Below are 19,064 nucleotides of genomic sequence, written 5' to 3'. Positions count from 1 at the left end.
TTATATTACAAAGAGATACTTTTAAGCAGTGATGATATAACTCAGACAATAATACTGTCAAAATACACTAATATCTTAATAAAAAATAAACACTTAACCACAGGATGAGTAGAAGAGAAGTAGTAATATTCTACCCACAACACAATACTGAAGGCATGGATTTAATGATTTACAATAACTCTCCTTCCTTTTCTGTATATTGTATAGTAAAGTACAGATTGGCACTCACCCAAACCTCCTTTGTTATTCATAAGACAAAGAGGAACAGAAAATTTCCAGTAACATGTTTTTGAATGTGTGACGAATCTGCTAACGACAGCTGCTGCTGTTGGTATGGAAACCAGTTAGCTTGAAAACCAGTTGGAACATAACACAGCACCAGAGGAAAGTAACTAGCCGGATATTTGGTTTCCATCACGACTCAACAACCGTCCACTCATCCAACCTGCACAAACATCAGCCACGCTTCACTATTCACAATCACTAATGACTGCAGTTCAATTTTTTAATTCTAAGACTGTTGCAGCACCAAATACGAGTATAAGTCCACAGTGAAGCATACATATATAATACAGAAACTGTGTCACCAAAAGGTACAGGCCGGCTGACTGTAGGCCATCTCTCTCCACACATAATGCATGCATATGCAAGCTTACACACACACACACACACACACTCACAAACAGATGAAACAACCAAAGTCCATTCCTACCTTAAAAACTTCTTCCTCCTGGTTTTCCTCGCGGGAAAGTCCAAGGCTCTAACAGTGTAACTTTCCAGTGTCATCAATGTTAAATCAAGAATGATTCCATTTTAAATTTACAATTTAATTTAAATGCACATATGTAATTTCAGCTGCTAGAGGTCTCTCAATCAAAACCATAACAAAAGACAGAGTAGCCGAGCTCGCAGCCCCTCCAGAACTTAAGTTCCAGACTTAAGATCCAGACATCCGATGACTAAAATCCTTCATCCAGTTAAAAGATATAGTTAAAAACAACCAAAATCTAAAATGTTTATTGTAAAAATTGGGCTTAAAACTCAATAAAAGTCCATTTATTCGTTTCTGGCAGGTGACCACAATGCCGACCCATTATCTTGTATACATATACTCTTTGGTAGACGCCATTGTGGTGGACAACCACAATGCAGACGCATGCGCACAATATGATTATCATCTTACTCTTTGGGGATATGACGCCATTGACAGGCGACCAAATGAAACGGACCGTTACCTTGATTAAAATTATGGATTTCTCTGGGTTTGAAAATAGTTGGAAACATTTGGGATGGTGTGAGTGCACAACTTAACAAAATATATAACATAGATCAACCTTTTAGATCTTGGTCGCTTTTAACTTAAGAAGGATTTTAGTCATCGGACGTCCGGATCTTAAGTTATCAGAGAAAGAAGCTGAGCAAACATTAGCCGCAGCTTGGCTAGCAGCCCCTCCCAGACGTCCTGTGTCTGCTGAACAGCATCAGAGAAACACTGATTTTTCATGTAAAACTGCTTTATTCAGTGTTTTCATCTGTTTTAATCACTGGCTCTGTTTGTTCTGGAGAGGAGGATAATGGTCACGTCATGGTGACGTCGGTGACTCCTGCTGCTGTTGCCGCTCCTACTGACAGCTAACGTTACTCCTCACCACGCCGCAAGAAGTGCACTGTCCACACTGCACAAAATATCAGATGTCTTTGTGGTCTTCCATATCTTCCAGTGCAGATTTATGAATATTCTGAGTTTGTTGCATCCTTAATTTCAGAGTATTCTGCAGTTGAATATTAGCTGGTGAAGTTAGCAAGCTGTAGGATGTTAGAAAGTCCACATTATCCCCCTATGATACGGTCTGACAACTTTACATCGAGCAAAAACAGACCAGAACACAAGTACTTACTCTGAAAAAGAAAATCCTTTAAGGTAAGAAAAAATCATGTAATCCAAAAAGCTGTTAAGTCCCAAACCAGCTGCAGTGAAGTAAGTTACTTTGGTGCCTAGACTCACTCAGTGACGCTGTTCAAATTTGAGATCACATCAGGGCTCAACATTAACTTTTTGAGGCTCTTGTCCTTCAGACGAGTAAATTTCCTTTCACTTGCCCAGGCACAAAAGTCACTTGTCCAGGTAAAAATGACAATAATTTACTTTTTTCATTTTGTTTGTGAATGCAGACTTTAGACTAACAGTTGAAAGCATCCCAACAGTGTCAACATATAAATGATTCAATTTATGAATTTTATTAAAGCCGTTACTTCCCTGTTAATGATCTTTTCATTTGATCCTGAATTGTGAAATACTTTGTAAAGTCTGAGCTCTATAGATTAATCACTGATGATCCTTCTGATGTTTAATAATGATGACTGACAGTTATTCCCCTAGGGTTTGTTTCAGGTGGGGGTGGTAGGCCCGCTGAAACTACTAGTTTTGTCTTTCGGGGCGGGCGTGTCATGGATACAATATGTGGTGTCGACAGTGTCGTCATAGACACATGCAGTAAGGTGGCTGAAATTAAATAAGTGCACAAAAATAAGGTTAATAAATATTAACAATATTAATTCACAACACATAAATAAATGTGGGCCTTATGGATGACAGATGGACCAGTGAGTCTCTATCTTAAAAACAAATCTGGATTCTCACACTGTCTATATGGTCCTTAATATTGATCAATGTTTGCAGTATAACAAAATAACAAAACTGACTTATGAGGAATGACTTTGCTCAAACCAAATTAAGAAAACAGTTTGACCAATAGATGAATCATTCAGATGAATAACGAATCAGCATTTTGTGTTGCCTAATAACCGCAACTGTCAGTTTTAGTGCTGAGTTTACAAGTTACTGAAGTCAACGACCTTCTAACAGCTGAAGAAAACATCATGTTAATAGAGTTGTTGTGTGGTGTTAGTATTTGTATTAAAAGGTCTGTTAATCCTTTTACATGTTTTAATCTTGTGCTTTGACTTTTGTTTGTTAGGATGTCCTTTAGTTTACATTTGCTTTGAACCTCTGTGTGTTTCTCTGTCCTCCTTAAACTTTTTCTTTCCATCTTGAACCAGTTGCGTCTTCTTTACTTTCTCCTTGTTTTTCTTTCAACACCATTAAGTTACATCCTGCAATTCTTCCTCATTTGTGTCTTCTCTCTCCTGATTCCTTCACTCACTCTGAAAATCTAAAAAGCTTCCTTTTAAAAATCTGACAGAGCATGAAGCAGAACTTTAACTTGTACGGTGTTAATTACAGTTATTGTGGACAAACTACACACAGTGTGAATGCATCAGCAGTCCAGCTATCCAAACTATCAAGCTAACGTCACATTAACAATGTAATGTAAAGCAGCAGCACCTGATAAACTAGTTGGTTGAAACAACATTGATGTAAATTTTAAAAACTTTAGCTTCACTGAAGAGCTTTTCTAGCTACTTACTTTGTTGTCTAATGTCTGACATTGTTATTTGATGCCGTAAATGTCATTTAATGTCATATATGATCCTCTGAGCTCTGATTCATTTGTCTGCCCCATGAAAGCGGCTCCAGTTTGCCTGCTAGCTTCAGCACGGAGGGTCTGTTTGTTTTAAACACCCGAATAGCAGGAGTCAGTGGTGTAGAAGCTACAACAAACTGCAGTAGGAAGCCAGTCTGAGCTAACAGCTGTAAAGTGTAAATGCTATTTCTGAATTTGAAAGGTGGCTAAACAGCGTTTATGTGTGTTTAATGTGTGCATTTTATGTGTATAATGGTTACTGTGGTTTTCTGCAGTAACAATGGTTTCTGCAGTAGTATAAATATTACTGGGTTTTTCTACAGTAGTAAAATGGTTACTGTGGTTTTCTGCAGTAACAGGGTTTTCCCTTCCTAGCTAGCTCAAAGGTGGGCCACCTTTGTATTACTTGCCTCTGCCTATGTTGAAAATTTCAGCATGTGATGTTGACGGAGCAAAAAAGGAACTCAACTGCGAGGGCAGCACAGCAACCACAGTGTACAGTGTGCACATGCTAGATTTATCTTGCAGTTCATCTTCAAAAAATGCAGAGGTTGCAAGCATTTTTTGATTTAATGACTAAATAATTACCTTTGCAAGACAAACATGAAGTGTATTATGAACTTTCTACGCCGTCACTCAAAGACTGACGTTAGCGGAGTGGTACAGCAAACTCCAGCACTAACAAACGAGACTGGCTGACCAACAAACAGCAGCATTAGACAACTTAAACCAACTCTGAGGTGAAGAAAATAACTTAGTGCTCAGTCTGTTTCACCTCAAAAACTCTGCACCCGCTCAACGTCTTGGACAACGATGGCTTTCTCCAGAGCTAACAGTGCAGCAGAGAGGCTGCTCTCCACTGCTAGAGACATTAATAACAACACAGCAGTAACAACACTCCTCCACCTCCTCTCAGTTTGTTATTACAGGCAGGAGACTGTGAGACATTTTTAAATTCATTAATTAAAGCAGTTAACTTTTTAAATTAAAAAGACTGGACTATTTATTTTATCTGCCAGTTATGTTTCATATTGTATTTCAATGGAATAAGGAGACCAGTGAATGGTTTAGCACACAGTATATTGGAAGTAGTATTGTGATAGTATCAAATTGGGTGATAAGCATATTGTCGCAAGCCTACATGAATTTTAAATTACTGTGGATTTCACAGCCATTTTTTTTACTGTGTAGAAGATCACCTTTTGTCTGTACTGTTGTGTACAGCCTTTATAGACTAATGCTCCGTTGGTTGAGCATGTTGGATAGGATAGTGTTTTGCAGTTAATGTCTTTGTGATGCGGAAATGTTGCAAAGTGAACTAGTTGCTCATTTTCAGTTTTTCTATATTTGTTCTTTTTTCTTCTAACTTTTCATGAGTCAGTTTTCTATGAAAAGATGTCTCACCCACTTTTGTATTGGCACATCCAAAATATAATTTCTGCCTGGTTGGTTGGCTGGCAGTGATGTACCAGCAAACACTGAGACGTTGACATTGACTGTTGTCTGAACATCCCTTCAAACCACCTTGTAATGGTTAAAAAATAGTTTAAATGAAAGTTTGTGCTGAACTTAGCCCTGGACGTTACCTGGCTGCTAGATTTCCTCCCTGGGCATTCCAGCAATGTCGAAATATGTCATTACCATCATCTATGGGCCTATTTATCTATTCTCTAAGATATATATGTACACAGTGTGCATTCTGCAGCTTTATACATCCTGTATGCCTAGATTAACAACTTAATATACTATACTTTCTAAAATGGTCCAATTTACATCTTGGTCATACACCCATAACAATGAGTCACTTTGAAGATAATCCTGATAATAAATGATATAAAACCATTCACACAGCAAACACATTAAATATCTTAGTTAATACAAGACATATGCAGTCATTTTTACAGAAACATATTGAGTCAATACTGACATACAACAGTACTTTATTAAGATAAACAAAACAGAAAAAGGTGATCAAAAGTACAGCTTGTTGTAGATAATTAAGACAAGAGAATTTGAATTCTTAACTCTTTAAATTCTATCTGATGCACTTTGCTCCAGTTTCCATTGAGGTACATACGCTACAATATGATAAGATACGATTTTATTGTCAGTTTACACTGAAAGTAATTTTGCATCCTTAGGCTGTTCAGTTTAAGAGGTCGACACACAATAAACATACAGTTACACATGTGGCACTTTTCATAGACGTACATAATACATCAAACAGTCATAACAATCATACACGTCACAGTTTTATGTGCAATGTTACAGTTATTTGTGTCTGACCAGGACCACTTTTGGCCAGGGACACGACATCACCATCTGACCAATGTTTGCTGGGATATTATGGACTTATTTGCTGCAGTTAAACTCCGCTGTGCTTCAAAAACAGACACCAAGTAGAAGTATTGTCTGTGTTGGCCTCTAACTGTAAATATGGGTTATATTCTGTATATATTCAGTGACTTATATGTAAGTTATACTGTTTAACAATAGGTTAAATTACTTTCTTACTGCATGTCATTTAGTATTTACATCTAAACTTTTAAAAGAGGAAAACAAACTGCTGTAGGGACTATTTTTAACTTGTATCCCACAAACATTGATTCAAACCAAGTTTGCAAGTTGACTGAAATCAGTATCAATCAATAAAAACATTATTTTCAAGAATGACATCTAATTTTCTTTATACAACAATCCTGTTTCTTTCATGTTACTGACACTGAAACTGGACTGGTCATTATGTCCAGAACTGGGAGGTAACAAGCTCTTTTAATCAGTTAAAACTATGCTTCTGATTGAGAAGTGTTCACTGTATTAACATGATGTTACACCAACGGGATGAACAATAAGTTCAAAACAATGAGACCCGGCAGGAAGGAAGTGCACACACAAATTACTGGAGCAAAGGTAAAACCTTGCTCAAGAAGGCACCTCTACCCAGTATTTGGTGACTCAAAGTTCAAGAGGAGTCTAAAACCAGACATCTGTTGATGTATATTAATGGATGTCTATGTTATATACCATTGTTTCAACACTATTTGAATGACTAAACATAAATGTGAAGCAATTCCCAACTACACAATGAAATACCTGCTTTTTTTAAATATAGTCATTAAAATGCTGTTAAAACAATGTCTATGAATGTTCGTCAACACCATGTGTTTGCACAAGAGATATGTATGTAACCCTGACATTTAAAATAAAAACTTTCTCATTTCAACCAAATTTATCCCAGTTTTAACATTGATGTAGTGTTACCTAGACTTTTTCTTGTAAAATACCACCACTGCTCGATGCTTTTGCTTCTAACTTATTGTTTTCACTTTATTTAAGATAGTTTTGGAAACCTGAGTATGCATATTAACTCATTTGTTGAAGCTTTTTGTGTTCATCATTGTAACAATGTTCTTACACAGCACTTATGGCCAGGTCTCTCTTGAATAAGAGACTTTTAATCTTTTTCTTAGATTTTAACCTGCAAATCACCAAATCAAGGCTCACTGAGGAGTTCAGATGTCACTCTTAATGCAGGTGCTCAGAAGTTTTGTGAGACTTTTTTATTTTTTTTCTACACTCCAGAAGAAAATATTGCAGTTTTTACTACAGTTTTTTGCTGGTTTACATACAAATGCATTTCTTCAGATTAACAACACTTAGCTTAAAGTAAGCACATGGGGCAGCTACACATGAACGCATCAGTAACACTCTAAATTTGACTTATTTGACCCCTTTTCTTTTCAAACTTGAGGACATTTTGCAGCGAACACGTCACTGCAGTGTAAGTTTATAATAATAATAATAATAATTATAATATAACGGAGTGTTTGTTGCATTGTGGTATTGCTATTTCAGGATTTGAGTACTGCTTCCACTCCATGAGAGTCAAACACGCATCGAAAAAAACCGTTATCGTGTTTTGCAGAAATCCGCTGCACGTTAAACGTGAACAAAGTATCGGGTAAAATTATCCAAAGCAACATTAGCAGCATATCTCTGTCTCTGTGCGTATATGTGCCTGTGTGTGTATGTGTGTGTGTACTGTACTGAGCCTGCAGCAGCACCCAGAAGTGAACAAAGCGACCCGGAAGCGGTGGTCCGACTGGAGGCAGGCAGAAAGAACATCAACCTTTTATATTATAGCTGTGCTCGCAAGACAATATCTGCAATCAGGACACAAGGTATTTGTGCATGTCTTCTCGCGTCTTCACTGCTGTGCATTTGTCTGATAAGCGATAGACTCCCAGATGTGCGTGCATTGTGCATAAAATGCAACCGCTGTCCTTTGATTCGTCCAAAAGTTGCAGAATGTGGAGGAGAAAAAAAAGCAGTCTAAAAGTGAAATTTGGTTAAGATGGCACAGCGTGTTTCTGGAGACGAAGCATTGTGCGCCGGTTTTATTCTGACCTTAACGCGTCGGTACGGTTGTTTTTGTGGTGTTTGGCTCGAGCCTGCGTCTTGTCCGTTTCCGTGCTGTTTTTTTGCAGGGCATGGTTGTTGTAGGAAGTGTCAGTTTTTTTAAGAGGTGGGGAGGCCGGGCTATTCAAACCTGCAATTCGCCGTAAACAATCATTCATGCCTTTGACATGATAAACACACCTTTGTGTCGGCGTCGGGCCCCTTCTTCTCCCCAGCAGCCTCCTCACGACAACACGTTCATGCTCCTAAATTTTTTGGGGTCTGCAGAATATGGCGTCCCGCCTTATAAAAATAAGGCTGCCATTTTTGTTTCTCTTTTGTCTGGAAATGTTTTAAGAAAACTGTCTGAGAATGTCTGAGTCGCACCGGGAGGCTCGATGCGTAACAATCCTCCATCAGTGCGCGTCCAGAGAGGCTCTCAGGCTGCAGACATGTCCGAAAAGTCAAAGAATGGAAAGTTTTTTTCCCCTTATTGCGTTAATCTGAGATTTAAAGCGACGTGCACTTATTTTACAGGAATTCATTGTGAGACAAAAGGAACAGAGGGGCTAAACGTCCAGGCTACACGGCTCTGTCAGACCGCTGCTTTCTATTTTATAAGTGTTTAAATATTTCTAGTTGACATTTAGATGTTTGACCTGTGTTAACTTAAAACAGCATGGCTCATAGTGACAGTCTGCAGGCCTAATTTACACACAGTTAGTAGCATAAATGTAACATAACAAGTTCATACACTGTTCAAAATGTACATATTTATCAAATAGCACCTCTATGTTTATTATAATATTCAAGGTGACTGCAGGTCCTTCATAAATCTTTTAAAAAATATCTTAAACCCAGTTTTTCCACAAAACATTTTGAAACTCAAGGTCCACCGACAAGCTTTTTCCAGAGCTTTCAAACTGTCTTCCTCAGCAGATGGGGTTCGCTCGGTTGTCATGGAGATAGCTCATTTGAGCAAACTCCATTCACCGAGGAAGATGGTGAGATGCAGATGAAAGCTGTAAAAATCTAATGAGTAGACCTTGAGTAGAGATTTTGTATGTCAAACTATATGTTTCCAAGGTCAAGAATTTAACTTTTGATAAATCATGTTTTATGCTATTTCAAATACCACCCTAAAAGTTACTCATCTTCATTTGATTTTTTAGCAGAATCATAAGTTTTGATTTTCCATAAAACCCATAAAAGCCATTTTAACGGGCAAACATGCATAACGATGTACCTGCATGCTTAGACATATATTACAGTTGCCTGTGGTAAAAATTTTACATTAACCAAACCTCATTTACACTTGTCATAAAAATGCTAAATAACCTTAGCATTTGTCTTAAAAAATAATAAGAAATTGGCACACATATATCATAATGCAAGCCTCATTAATAAACTATTAGTAACGTCTCTGGAGCTGCTTTTTAAAAAATCCTTCCTTTGTGCCTAATTGTGCCATCTGTAGACTGAAACTTGCCTGCATGTAAGCGTGGGCCATACGGGTTAAATTAACTTTCCTGGTGTATTTTTTGACATCATATTGACTTATATAATCAGTACATTTTCAGGAAAATTAATTATAAATACATAACCAGATGGTAATTCTTGTTTTTTTTGGCTCATCCAGCAAATTAAACTCTTGTCTCTGTCTCGACAAGACACGTCATAGAAAATCATACAAAAAATATAGAGATATTAAAGGGAGAGTTAGTGAGATATAAACAATGTGGCAAAATCTCTGACAGCTGATAAATGTATATTGTCTCATGGTATATATCATCATGTCACCCAACCAGATGTGTATGAATTGTCCAAAATCTGTCTTAATTTTCTTTACTATTGCTGTTACAAATGTATTATTACATTTTCAAACTTGCTGATGTCAGTAGTCACTGAGTTTCTTAACGAAAGTGACGCACATACGTGGATGTAAGCGAGGGCAGTGGAAAATTAATGAAATGCATATGTTGATGTATGGTTAAAGGAAAATGTTGACTTTCCACTCAACAGGAAGTCTGTGTGTTGCATGTGGTTTAGGTGTCATCATTTTCATTTCACAAAGTCTACCGGTGTCTGTCACATTAACACCTGTAGATTTTCCTCAAAATTTTCAAAGACTTTACAGCTTGAAAAAGAATGTCACACACCGCCCCCCCAATTCCCATTGACCTTTTTCATTAAGTGTAACTCATGTTTAAATGTCCCCAAAACAATTGTTTTCTTTTTATATTTCAGGATGGCAGAGCCTCGATTTAACAACCCGTATTTCTGGCCGCCGCCTCCCTCCATGCCAGGCCAGGTAAGTCCACTCGTAACATTTAATTACTGTGACATTTCCATCTTTCATTGCCATTTGTTTCCATGTGTGAATGTCTTTTCAGCCATTCAGCAGCAGTCCGACACCGAAACAATCACTCAGAATCTGTCACAGTTTCTTCTTGTAGATTCAGAGAAAAAATAAACGTGTACTGTGTGCTGGTCAGCCGCTGTTTGCTGACATGGGATGTGTTTTTGGGGGCATGAATGACATTCACACACGGTGGCTGTTTTCTGTTGAGCATGACCCGTTAACCCTTTCAGCTGGATAACCTGGTGCTCATTAACAAGATCAAGGAGCAGCTGATGGCCGAGAAGATACGACCCCTGCACCTGCCGCCTACCTCCACTCCTTCCCAGCAGTCTTTGCTGGTGCCCACCTCATCCCCGGATGGTGGCGCGCAGCACGGCATGCCGGTGCCAAAGCCCCAGCCACAGCAGGTGCCGGGCCACCACCCGCAGCCGCAGGGCTCTGGACAACCAGACATCGCTTTGCACGCCCGCCCCGCCTCCAGCTCTGGTACAGTCTTTGTTGTTTGCAAGGCCTCAGTACTGAACCTCAACAAGCACAGACCCAAATGTGTCAGTAGCATCAAATATCAAAAACTGTCAAGCTTTGTCAAATGTTTAGTCCTGTTTACTTATTCTCTGATCAGATATCTTTGTTTTAAATCAGGAATCTTTGCTAATTATATCGAGGAAAAGTCCTTGTAAGGCTGCTTGTGTCAAGACAAAATTAAATAACGATACACCGAGAGGCATATTTAGCCCTTATTTGTAGATTAATCATATCTTGAAGGTGAAGGAAAAGAGCTTTTATCTGACATGCATTTGAAAGGTCTGAGGGTTTTTTGGGTTTTTTTGCATGACGCAGTGTAAGGTCTGTCTGTAGCAAGGCACTATTTACCGTTAACTGATTAAACTCCCATCACCTCACAACTCCCAGATGGAAATATGGACGATAAATCAGCTGTGAAGGCCAAAGGATTGTGGGAAGACTGGCATATGAGACAGCTCGGCGAACAACCTGGCCGGATCAACCATCGCTCAGGTACTGCGGTTTTTGCCCTTTGTGCAAAATAGAAGATAACAACGCTACACAGTCAAATACGTGAAAAAAATGGCAGCCGGTGGTGTAGTTAAACATGACAGCGATGTGATGAGTCATACTGCCAAAATACAGGAAACTGTTACGGTCGAATATACACAAGCACACATAAAGAGACAGCTGCTGGCACACGGCACAGACTGGTGCTACAGTCATATGGCAAACATTTGAAATAATGTTTAACAAAACAATTCTGTTGAACATGTGGTAAGAAGCACAATACTGAGAGAAGCAGTTGTTGCTTTTCAGGCAGCTAGCTGGCAAGGAGTGTATAACAAAATTGGTCTTTAAGGGTTAGTATTAATAATTTAAGAAAGATGCTGCTCAAAACCAAAATTTTTGAACCTTCAGGAAATCTGATCTGACGTATGAAACAAATTTATCAGTCTAACTCAAGTGGTACATTCTGAGGACACACTCATAAGGGCCTATTAAAGACCATTCCACTGTTTTTGCAAATTTTAGCCTGTTTTCTACAAGCAATATCTACTTCATCATCACAGATTATCATTTTGAAAACGATGCTGCTGTTTTTTAAAAATATCAGTGTATTTTTTGCTACTATTGCAGGCCACTATTGGTTTCCAGTACATCCAGCCTGCTTTAATTTAGTGCAGATCAAGGTTCACTTCAACTGTATTTCCACACTATGAGACTTTATCTTGACAAAAATGAATGCGGTGACTTTCAAGACTGTACTGTTAAGTATTTTTTCATATCATACACAAATGAATGGAAATCAATGGCTGCCTGGAACAGAAGGAAATATTCACTGTGAAATTCAAAACTGTGTAGCAGATGTTCAGAAATGAAACGTTCACATCATTTGCAGTTAAAAAAAACAACTAGAAACTGCAAAAACACTCGGCGGCCCTTTTAAAAGGATCAGGATAGTGCTGTAGCAGCTGGTGTTTGTGTTAAAACAGTCCTGGTTCCCACCACCACAGGTCTGGCTCCTTCATCCCGACCCGACAGCCACAGCACCTCAGAGGCTCTGACCCCCACAACTCCAACCTCGAGCAGCCAGAACCGCCTGGGCGGTGCCCCCTCTGTGAACATCATCTCCGGGTTGGCTAGTGGTCCCGGCATGGACCACATGAAGGCTGGAGGCCTGGCCGGACTGTTGGGCCCACCACCCAAGGCACCAAGAGGACGGAAGAAGATCAAAGCTGAAAACCCGTCCGGTCCTCTGCTGGTGGTGCCCTACCCAATCCTAGCTGACCAAGGCTGTGTCACTATTGCACCCAAAGAGGGCAAAACCTACAGGTTGGACGCTGGCAGCTGCTACTATTGTTTTCAGGCTTCAGGCAGATGTTAATGCATCACACGGGGAAGGGTATTTCCTTTCAGTGCTGCCTTTGTAAAGCCAATTCACAGATTTAATTGTGGTCTCTAGAGGATCAATAAGTATTTGCTTGAGACAAGATTGGTTTTAAGTAGGCTGTAGATGATTGAGAGCGCTTCCCCTCACTGAGACATCAATATGAACCCATCTTTCTCCTGATTGGATGAATGCCTCATTTAATGGACAATCAATTGATCTTTGCTTCCTATAATCACCTGGAAATACATGACAAATGTCTCCTTATTCATCTACCAAAGATGGGATCTGAATAAGATTTAGGTGAAAAATAGGCCATGAAGTTGCAGAAGCATGCTTTATTTTATATCTACAATGCCTGTTTTAGTTCAAGTAGTTAGAATCAGGAGTTTTTAGTTGGATACTAAAACATTACCTATTGTTTTTAAATGAATCTAGAATTAAACTCTGAGTTTCACTGGTAGTCGGTGCTACTGCTAGTTTAAGATAACTAAAGTGGTCTTTAAAGGGGGGCGGTGATTGTTTAATACTTTAAAATGTTAATGTGATTATGCTGTGGAGTCTCTTTATGGTTCGAGACTGAAACAGTCTGATCTGATTATTTTTACACATTTTTGTGTCCTTTTTGTGTCACCAAGATGCAAAGTGTGCCCGCTCACCTTCTTAACCAAGTCAGAGATGCAGATCCACTCCAAGTCCCACACGGAGGCCAAACCACACAAGTGTCCCCACTGCTCCAAGACGTTCGCCAACGCCTCCTACCTGTCCCAGCACCTGCGCATCCACCTGGGGATCAAACCCTACCACTGCTCCTACTGCGAGAACTCGTTCCGTCAGCTGTCACACCTGCAGCAGCACACCAGGTTGGTCCAGCTGTGTACACAAAGCAGGGAAGTCAGTGTTAAAATAGCCACTGCAGAGCGCAGTAGCTCTGCCTTGAGTAAAGTATACTGTACTAAGACAACTGAATTCTGACTCTGTTTCTTTTGCCGCAGAATCCACACTGGCGATAGGCCTTATAAATGTGCTCATCCCGGATGTGAAAAGGCTTTTACCCAGCTGTCTAACCTCCAGGTCAGTACATCGTCAGTCAGCTTATTTCTGCCACACTAGTAACTTGCTTTAATTGATTGTAATTACAACATAAAAGTTCACTTTTTTTGTCCGTTATTCTTCCCCTACAGTCTCACCAGAGGCAGCACAATAAAGACAAGCCGTATAAATGTCCTAACTGCTACCGTGCCTACTCAGACTCTGCATCGTTGCAGATCCACTTGTCAGCGCACGCCATCAAAAACGCTAAGGCCTACTGCTGTAGCATGTGTGGCAGGGCATACACCTCAGTGAGTACACAACAGTTTATCTATATGTTATCTAAACGTGTCTCGGATTTTCCAAATGTGTCTTCAGACAGACTGTTAAATATAGCTGATAAGATGATGGCATTTGATGATAATATGTCTCTCTTGACCTGAAACTAGACGCGTTTCCTGTTTTTGATATTTAACAGTTTAACATTCTCTTGCTCCCACTCAAGCATACAGAAAAGGTTTGAGGTTTTTGGTATAGAGGGATCAATCAAGGGCTGATTAATTTAATAATCTGATTTGCGAAAGATGTCTTTAATCTTTCAATAATTAATAAGCAATTATTTTGATCATGGAATCATTTTAATGTAATTTTTAAAGCAAAAATGCCCACAATTCACTGCCTCTAAAATGTGAATATTTGCTGTGTGCAGCAGCCCTGCCTCCAGTTGGCAGAGATAGATTTGTATTGTTGCAAGATTGTTGTTTCTGCTGCATTACATCCCACTTCTCCCAGTCCCTTTCACCCGCAATAGTTTTTCTTTTTGGATTACTGTGTGCAGGGTGAGCTTTCCACATGGTTTCTTATAATATTGTGCAGTGTCCTTTAGTAGCTACTGATCTTTTGTGGCAGTAAGATTTGCACCGGATTCAGAAAGCCTCTCCAGCATGAAGTTAGCAGCACCCCTGCACCCATGCCTCTAGGATAGTAAACTGAATGTAAGAAGTAATGTTAATTTGTCAGCTTGGGCTCTGGGAAATCATGATAGTGACAATTCTCACTATTTTCTGATGTTTTATAGACCAAATGATTACTCAAGAGAATAACTTTGTGATCGATCAATAAGAATCTTTAGCTGCAGCCCTAGATTTCACCAGATATTTTCCTGGCAAAGTAATTTTGGAAATTCAACTGGATTTTTGTGGCTGTTGACCAGTCTGCTGTTTTAATCCAGGCACCACTATCAGATTTCTACAGTCAAGCAGCCACACTTAAAACAAACCTCGTCACACAGGACCCTTCACACCCCCTCTGTAACTCATTCCAACTCCTCCCATCAGGCTGCTGTTATAAACACCCTCTGGCCAGGACAAATATATTAAAAAAGTCATTCATTCAAACTTCTATTCACATGATAAACACGCTATGAAGAACACATATTTGCACTGTGGCATTTCCTGCACAGCCGTAATGTTCTGAACTCGAACTGTGTGCGTGTGTGTGTGTAAACAGTGCTGGGAAAAAAGTTTTAGTGATGGATGAGAATCTAAACACCTAAAGTGCCTAAAACCTTTGCACAGTACTGTGTATGTTTCTGTTACATGTACGTTTTTATTCTATGTACTGTGTAAGCCACATCAAAGTCACATTATCATTTCCTTGAAATGGACAATAAAGTTTTTCTGGTTCTAAAAATGGCAATAATTTAATTTTTGATCATTTCGTGTGTTTTCATGTCTTTGTAGGAGACCTACCTTATGAAGCACATGTCCAAACACACAGTGGTGGAGCACCTAGTGAGTCACCAGTCGCCCCAGAGGACCGAGTCCCCCAACATCCCCATACGCATCTCCCTTATCTGAGCTCCCCGGCCGCTCGGCAGCAGGTCAGATTCAGAGTCTAGGTTAGGCTGGAGCTTATGAGGCCCTGCACCCACGGCCATCTACATAAGGCTTACATTAGCATTATGACAGCTGACATAAGCATTCAGTGCTAGATTCAGTAAACAGGCTGCCTCCATCCGTCTTGACACAGGCGGTCTGTCAAAAATGAGCACAGCGTTATTTTGTGAATGTAACAATACAGCTAGATGTTGTCCGGAGGATCGAGTGGCAAAGAATGTCTTGCGTCAGATTTAATAAGCACTTTCGTAAGCGTCATGTAAACTGCCGGATGCATTGGCCATCAGAAATGTTTTAGTTTTAGGGTTTTGGTTGTTTTTTTTTCCTCTTCCATGAAATGGGTTTCCAAAATGTGCCAGATGATATTTGCCCTTAAAAAGAATTGAGAAAGTTGAAAAATTGTTCACTGGGTGTATTCTGGAGACATCCAAAGATAATCTTAAAGCACTTTTAGGCCTTGTGGTTTTGGCTCAAATTGTTTAAATCTTGTTGGATGGAAAATGCCAAAGGGCATTACTTGTGGCAGCTAAGAGTACTGACTGTGTATAAATAACAGTCTTTCTGTTACTTTCTTTGTTCACTCACATTTTTGTGCAAGTACACATTTACAGGGTCATCTAAATTTGAAGAAAGGCAATCGGTAGATGACAATTTAAACATTTAATGATTGTATTCAGAAGTTGTATTATTGACTTGAGGAGGCAAGAAATAGAGCAACACGGAATAGGGAAGAAAGATGAATGTTTTTTCTTTGTTTTGTTTTGTTTTGAAAAGTCTTTCACTCCATATTTGACTTCACCTTTACGGCACCTTTACGATCATAACGTATGATCAAAGAAACACTGCTTTTTTTTTTAACATTACATTCTCCTCACGTCCCATTAACTAGTGCCATATGAACCTTGTTGAAAGCAAATCTTGTAATGACACGTGTCTGCTTTCTCGATTCAGTTAAGCTTTGATTTATTTTCGAAGTATTAGTTACAGAGGTTGAATACATTGCACATGTACCAGTGCCAGCTCTACTCTACTCAGCCTGACTCTTAAATACACTTCAGCTAAAATTCTATTTTACTCAAGTAGTAAATTTTAACCCTAACCATTGGACCAAAATGTGAAGTTACTGTACAGCTCTGACCCTGTTAGGATTTTTTTTTTTAAAAATCTTTAATAAGCTTTACCCATTTGAAATAAACTGCAGTATATGTCATATTTCATAGGCCTATATTATTAGTTAATGTGGAGGTGATGCTTCTCCTTTTTGATTTTTTTTTTCTTATTAGTATTCTTTTTATTGTACACAGTATTGTTTGTTGTATTTTTACTGTAACTTTAACCTCTGGATGGTACTAATAGGGTACCCTGTATTCTTCAGGGCACTTAAGAAAAGGTGCTACGGCTAGACATTATGTTTGAGACGGAACTGAGAATAATGTAAAATACATATACAGTATATAGTATGTTTTCAAAAGAATAAAAACTTATTACTCAAGCCACTGGCCTGAAAAACAGACATTTACGCCAACAACAGACCCTGCCTCTTCAACTTACTCTCTCTCTTTTGAGATAATGGGAAAATGTACATGTTGCTGTACTGTAAAACATGTTACTCATTTATAGTACCTATTTTTAAGTTTTCATAAACATGTTCTGTTTGGGTTTTGAACTTACTGTAATTATTTTAGTCTATTCGTATGTTATTAATATTCATGTTTTATATCAGTTATTTACATGTAAGCCTTAACTGTTTTATCATCCCATTTCCATTACTCTGTATTGTGTTCTGCAGTATTCAGTCGTGTAAACATTTTTTTTTAATTTTTATCCTTCCGCATGGAGTTCCTGAGCTGTAATCTGTATGATAACTGTTTAACCCATGTTCTCTATGAAAAAATATTGCGTAGATTTATTACACTTTTTCCTGTCTTGCATTGTGGTTTCATATACAGTTTCTAGACAACTAAATATGCACAGCCAAGACTGAGAAGTTAAACTAAGGGTTATCAATGTTTAAAAAAGGAAAAAAAGCTTTGTATCTTTACCTTGTTTAATAAACAGACTGTTATAAATTCATCACTGCTTGCTTGTTTTGTACCAAATCTGCGAAGGACGCATCCAGCACCTGCACACAAACTTCGTTTTTAAGAGAACATGATGGAGAAAAAATAAAATCAAGCATTATGTTTGTGATTTATTGACCTTTATTTATGAAAATAGTTTTATGTTTAAAAATGTATTTACAACAAATTTCAAAGGTTCTTGTCGATTAGATCTCAGTTGACATGTCTGTCGCAAATAGGCTTTTGTTAATCGACTTATTCACGCAGCAGCAAGACAAAGTTAAACACTTTATCATTTCAGGCACATTGAAGACAAAATAGACAATGGTTTCCACAGTGTATAACTATTATTAATACAAAATAATAATAGTGGTATGAAATAGAGTGCATTCGATCCCATGTACAAAACATACATCTCTCTCTGTTAACTCTCTTTATGGCTAAAGTAGAAGTACTTTCTGATTGAGCCTGTCTGGAATAAACCATTGAGGTTGACCAATGTAAAAAAAAAAAAAAGAAAAACAGCTTGGGAAGCTCAAAAGAGACAAAAAAAAGCCCCTGGAGTTCTGTGTTTTTCTTGTCTTGTATGTTTTTTTAAACTACAAGCAAAGCTGAGTATTGGAAATGATCATAACACAAACCTCCAGCCGCACCCTCAAATCTGCCAGCAGCTTGTTCCCTCGGGCCCCAAGTCTAAGCTCCGCTTTGGGGGATCGAGCCTTCTACTCTGCTGCACCACACTTGTGGGACAGCCTTCCAGTCCATCTGAGGTCAGCATAGACCATAGTTTCTTTTTTAAAAAAGGCCTAAAAACCTTTATTCAGGAAGGCTTTTTCATCCTAACTATTATTACTCTTTTCTTGTGTGTTCTATGTTATTAATACTGTAGCACTTTGAGTTTTCCTATGAATGAAAAGTGCGGTTCAAATGAAGTGTATTATTATTATTAAATACTGGAGTGGCTGTAAGAGTGACCTCATCTCTGACCTCAGAGAAGAGCCCAATATTTACACTGTGGCACAGCTTAACACAGCTTCTCCTTTTAGACATAAAGTATGTCTACACATTATCAATGTTAGATATATCAACATGGATTTATAAAAATCTTCCAGAAGAAAAAGATTTTTTTGACTCAATAAAACCATAAACATACAATACCGTAGGCATTTTTTTCATAGAAAAGGCTGCAAAGATATACATTTAACTGGGGAAAAATGTGTACCATTGACCCACTGTTGTATTCCACTGCTACATTTTCCTGAATGTAAACAGTAACAAGTAAAACTTTTAAAGTGCTCAGTTTAAACTAGTCAAATCTCACTCATGAAATGTCTCCTTGACATTCACTGCACTAGTGCGAAGTACATTGTCCTATCATGTACCATTAGATACAAAATAATAATAAAAATCTTTCCCATAAACCAACACAAGGCT

At 38.5% G+C, this 19,064-nt stretch overlaps 2 protein-coding genes across 7 annotated transcripts in view; one reads left to right on the top strand and one right to left on the bottom strand.

Annotated features, from left to right (window-relative positions):
• The first annotated feature begins 1,265 nt into the window (after positions 1-1,265).
• Positions 1,266-17,643, top strand: znf362b (zinc finger protein 362b). 4 transcript variants are annotated; one of them, XM_042409985.1, is made up of 9 exons: positions 1,266-1,921; positions 10,131-10,194; positions 10,476-10,731; positions 11,158-11,262; positions 12,267-12,585; positions 13,279-13,503; positions 13,636-13,714; positions 13,825-13,983; positions 15,415-17,643. In XM_042409985.1, the coding sequence occupies exons 2-9, from the start codon at positions 10,132-10,134 to the stop codon at positions 15,529-15,531; spliced, it is 1,323 nt and encodes a 440-aa protein (XP_042265919.1). In that variant the 5' UTR covers positions 1,266-1,921; position 10,131; the 3' UTR covers positions 15,532-17,643. The 4 variants fall into 4 exon arrangements, with proteins under 4 accessions (XP_042265919.1, XP_042265920.1, XP_042265917.1 ...); XM_042409986.1 differs by lacking the exon at positions 1,266-1,921 and adding an exon at positions 4,672-7,666 and having other exon boundaries at positions 10,503-10,731; XM_042409983.1 differs by lacking the exon at positions 1,266-1,921 and adding an exon at positions 4,783-7,666.
• LOC121896228 (coiled-coil domain-containing protein 30-like) overlaps positions 13,427-19,064 on the bottom strand; it is a 22,131-nt gene continuing 16,493 nt past the window's right edge. For all 3 annotated transcript variants that reach the window (XM_042409980.1, XM_042409981.1, XM_042409982.1), the window contains one exon: positions 13,427-13,513. In XM_042409980.1, coding sequence (XP_042265914.1) covers positions 13,481-13,513 — 33 coding nt within the window. In that variant the 3' untranslated portion in view covers positions 13,427-13,480. The remainder of the gene's footprint in view (positions 13,514-19,064) is intronic.

The sequence above is a fragment of the Thunnus maccoyii genome, chromosome 4 (assembly GCF_910596095.1).
Source record: "Thunnus maccoyii chromosome 4, fThuMac1.1, whole genome shotgun sequence".
Classification (NCBI taxonomy): Eukaryota; Metazoa; Chordata; class Actinopteri; order Scombriformes; family Scombridae; genus Thunnus; species Thunnus maccoyii.
The sequence above is the reverse complement of the archived record's forward strand: the minus strand, read 5'-3'. Positions and strand labels throughout refer to the sequence as shown.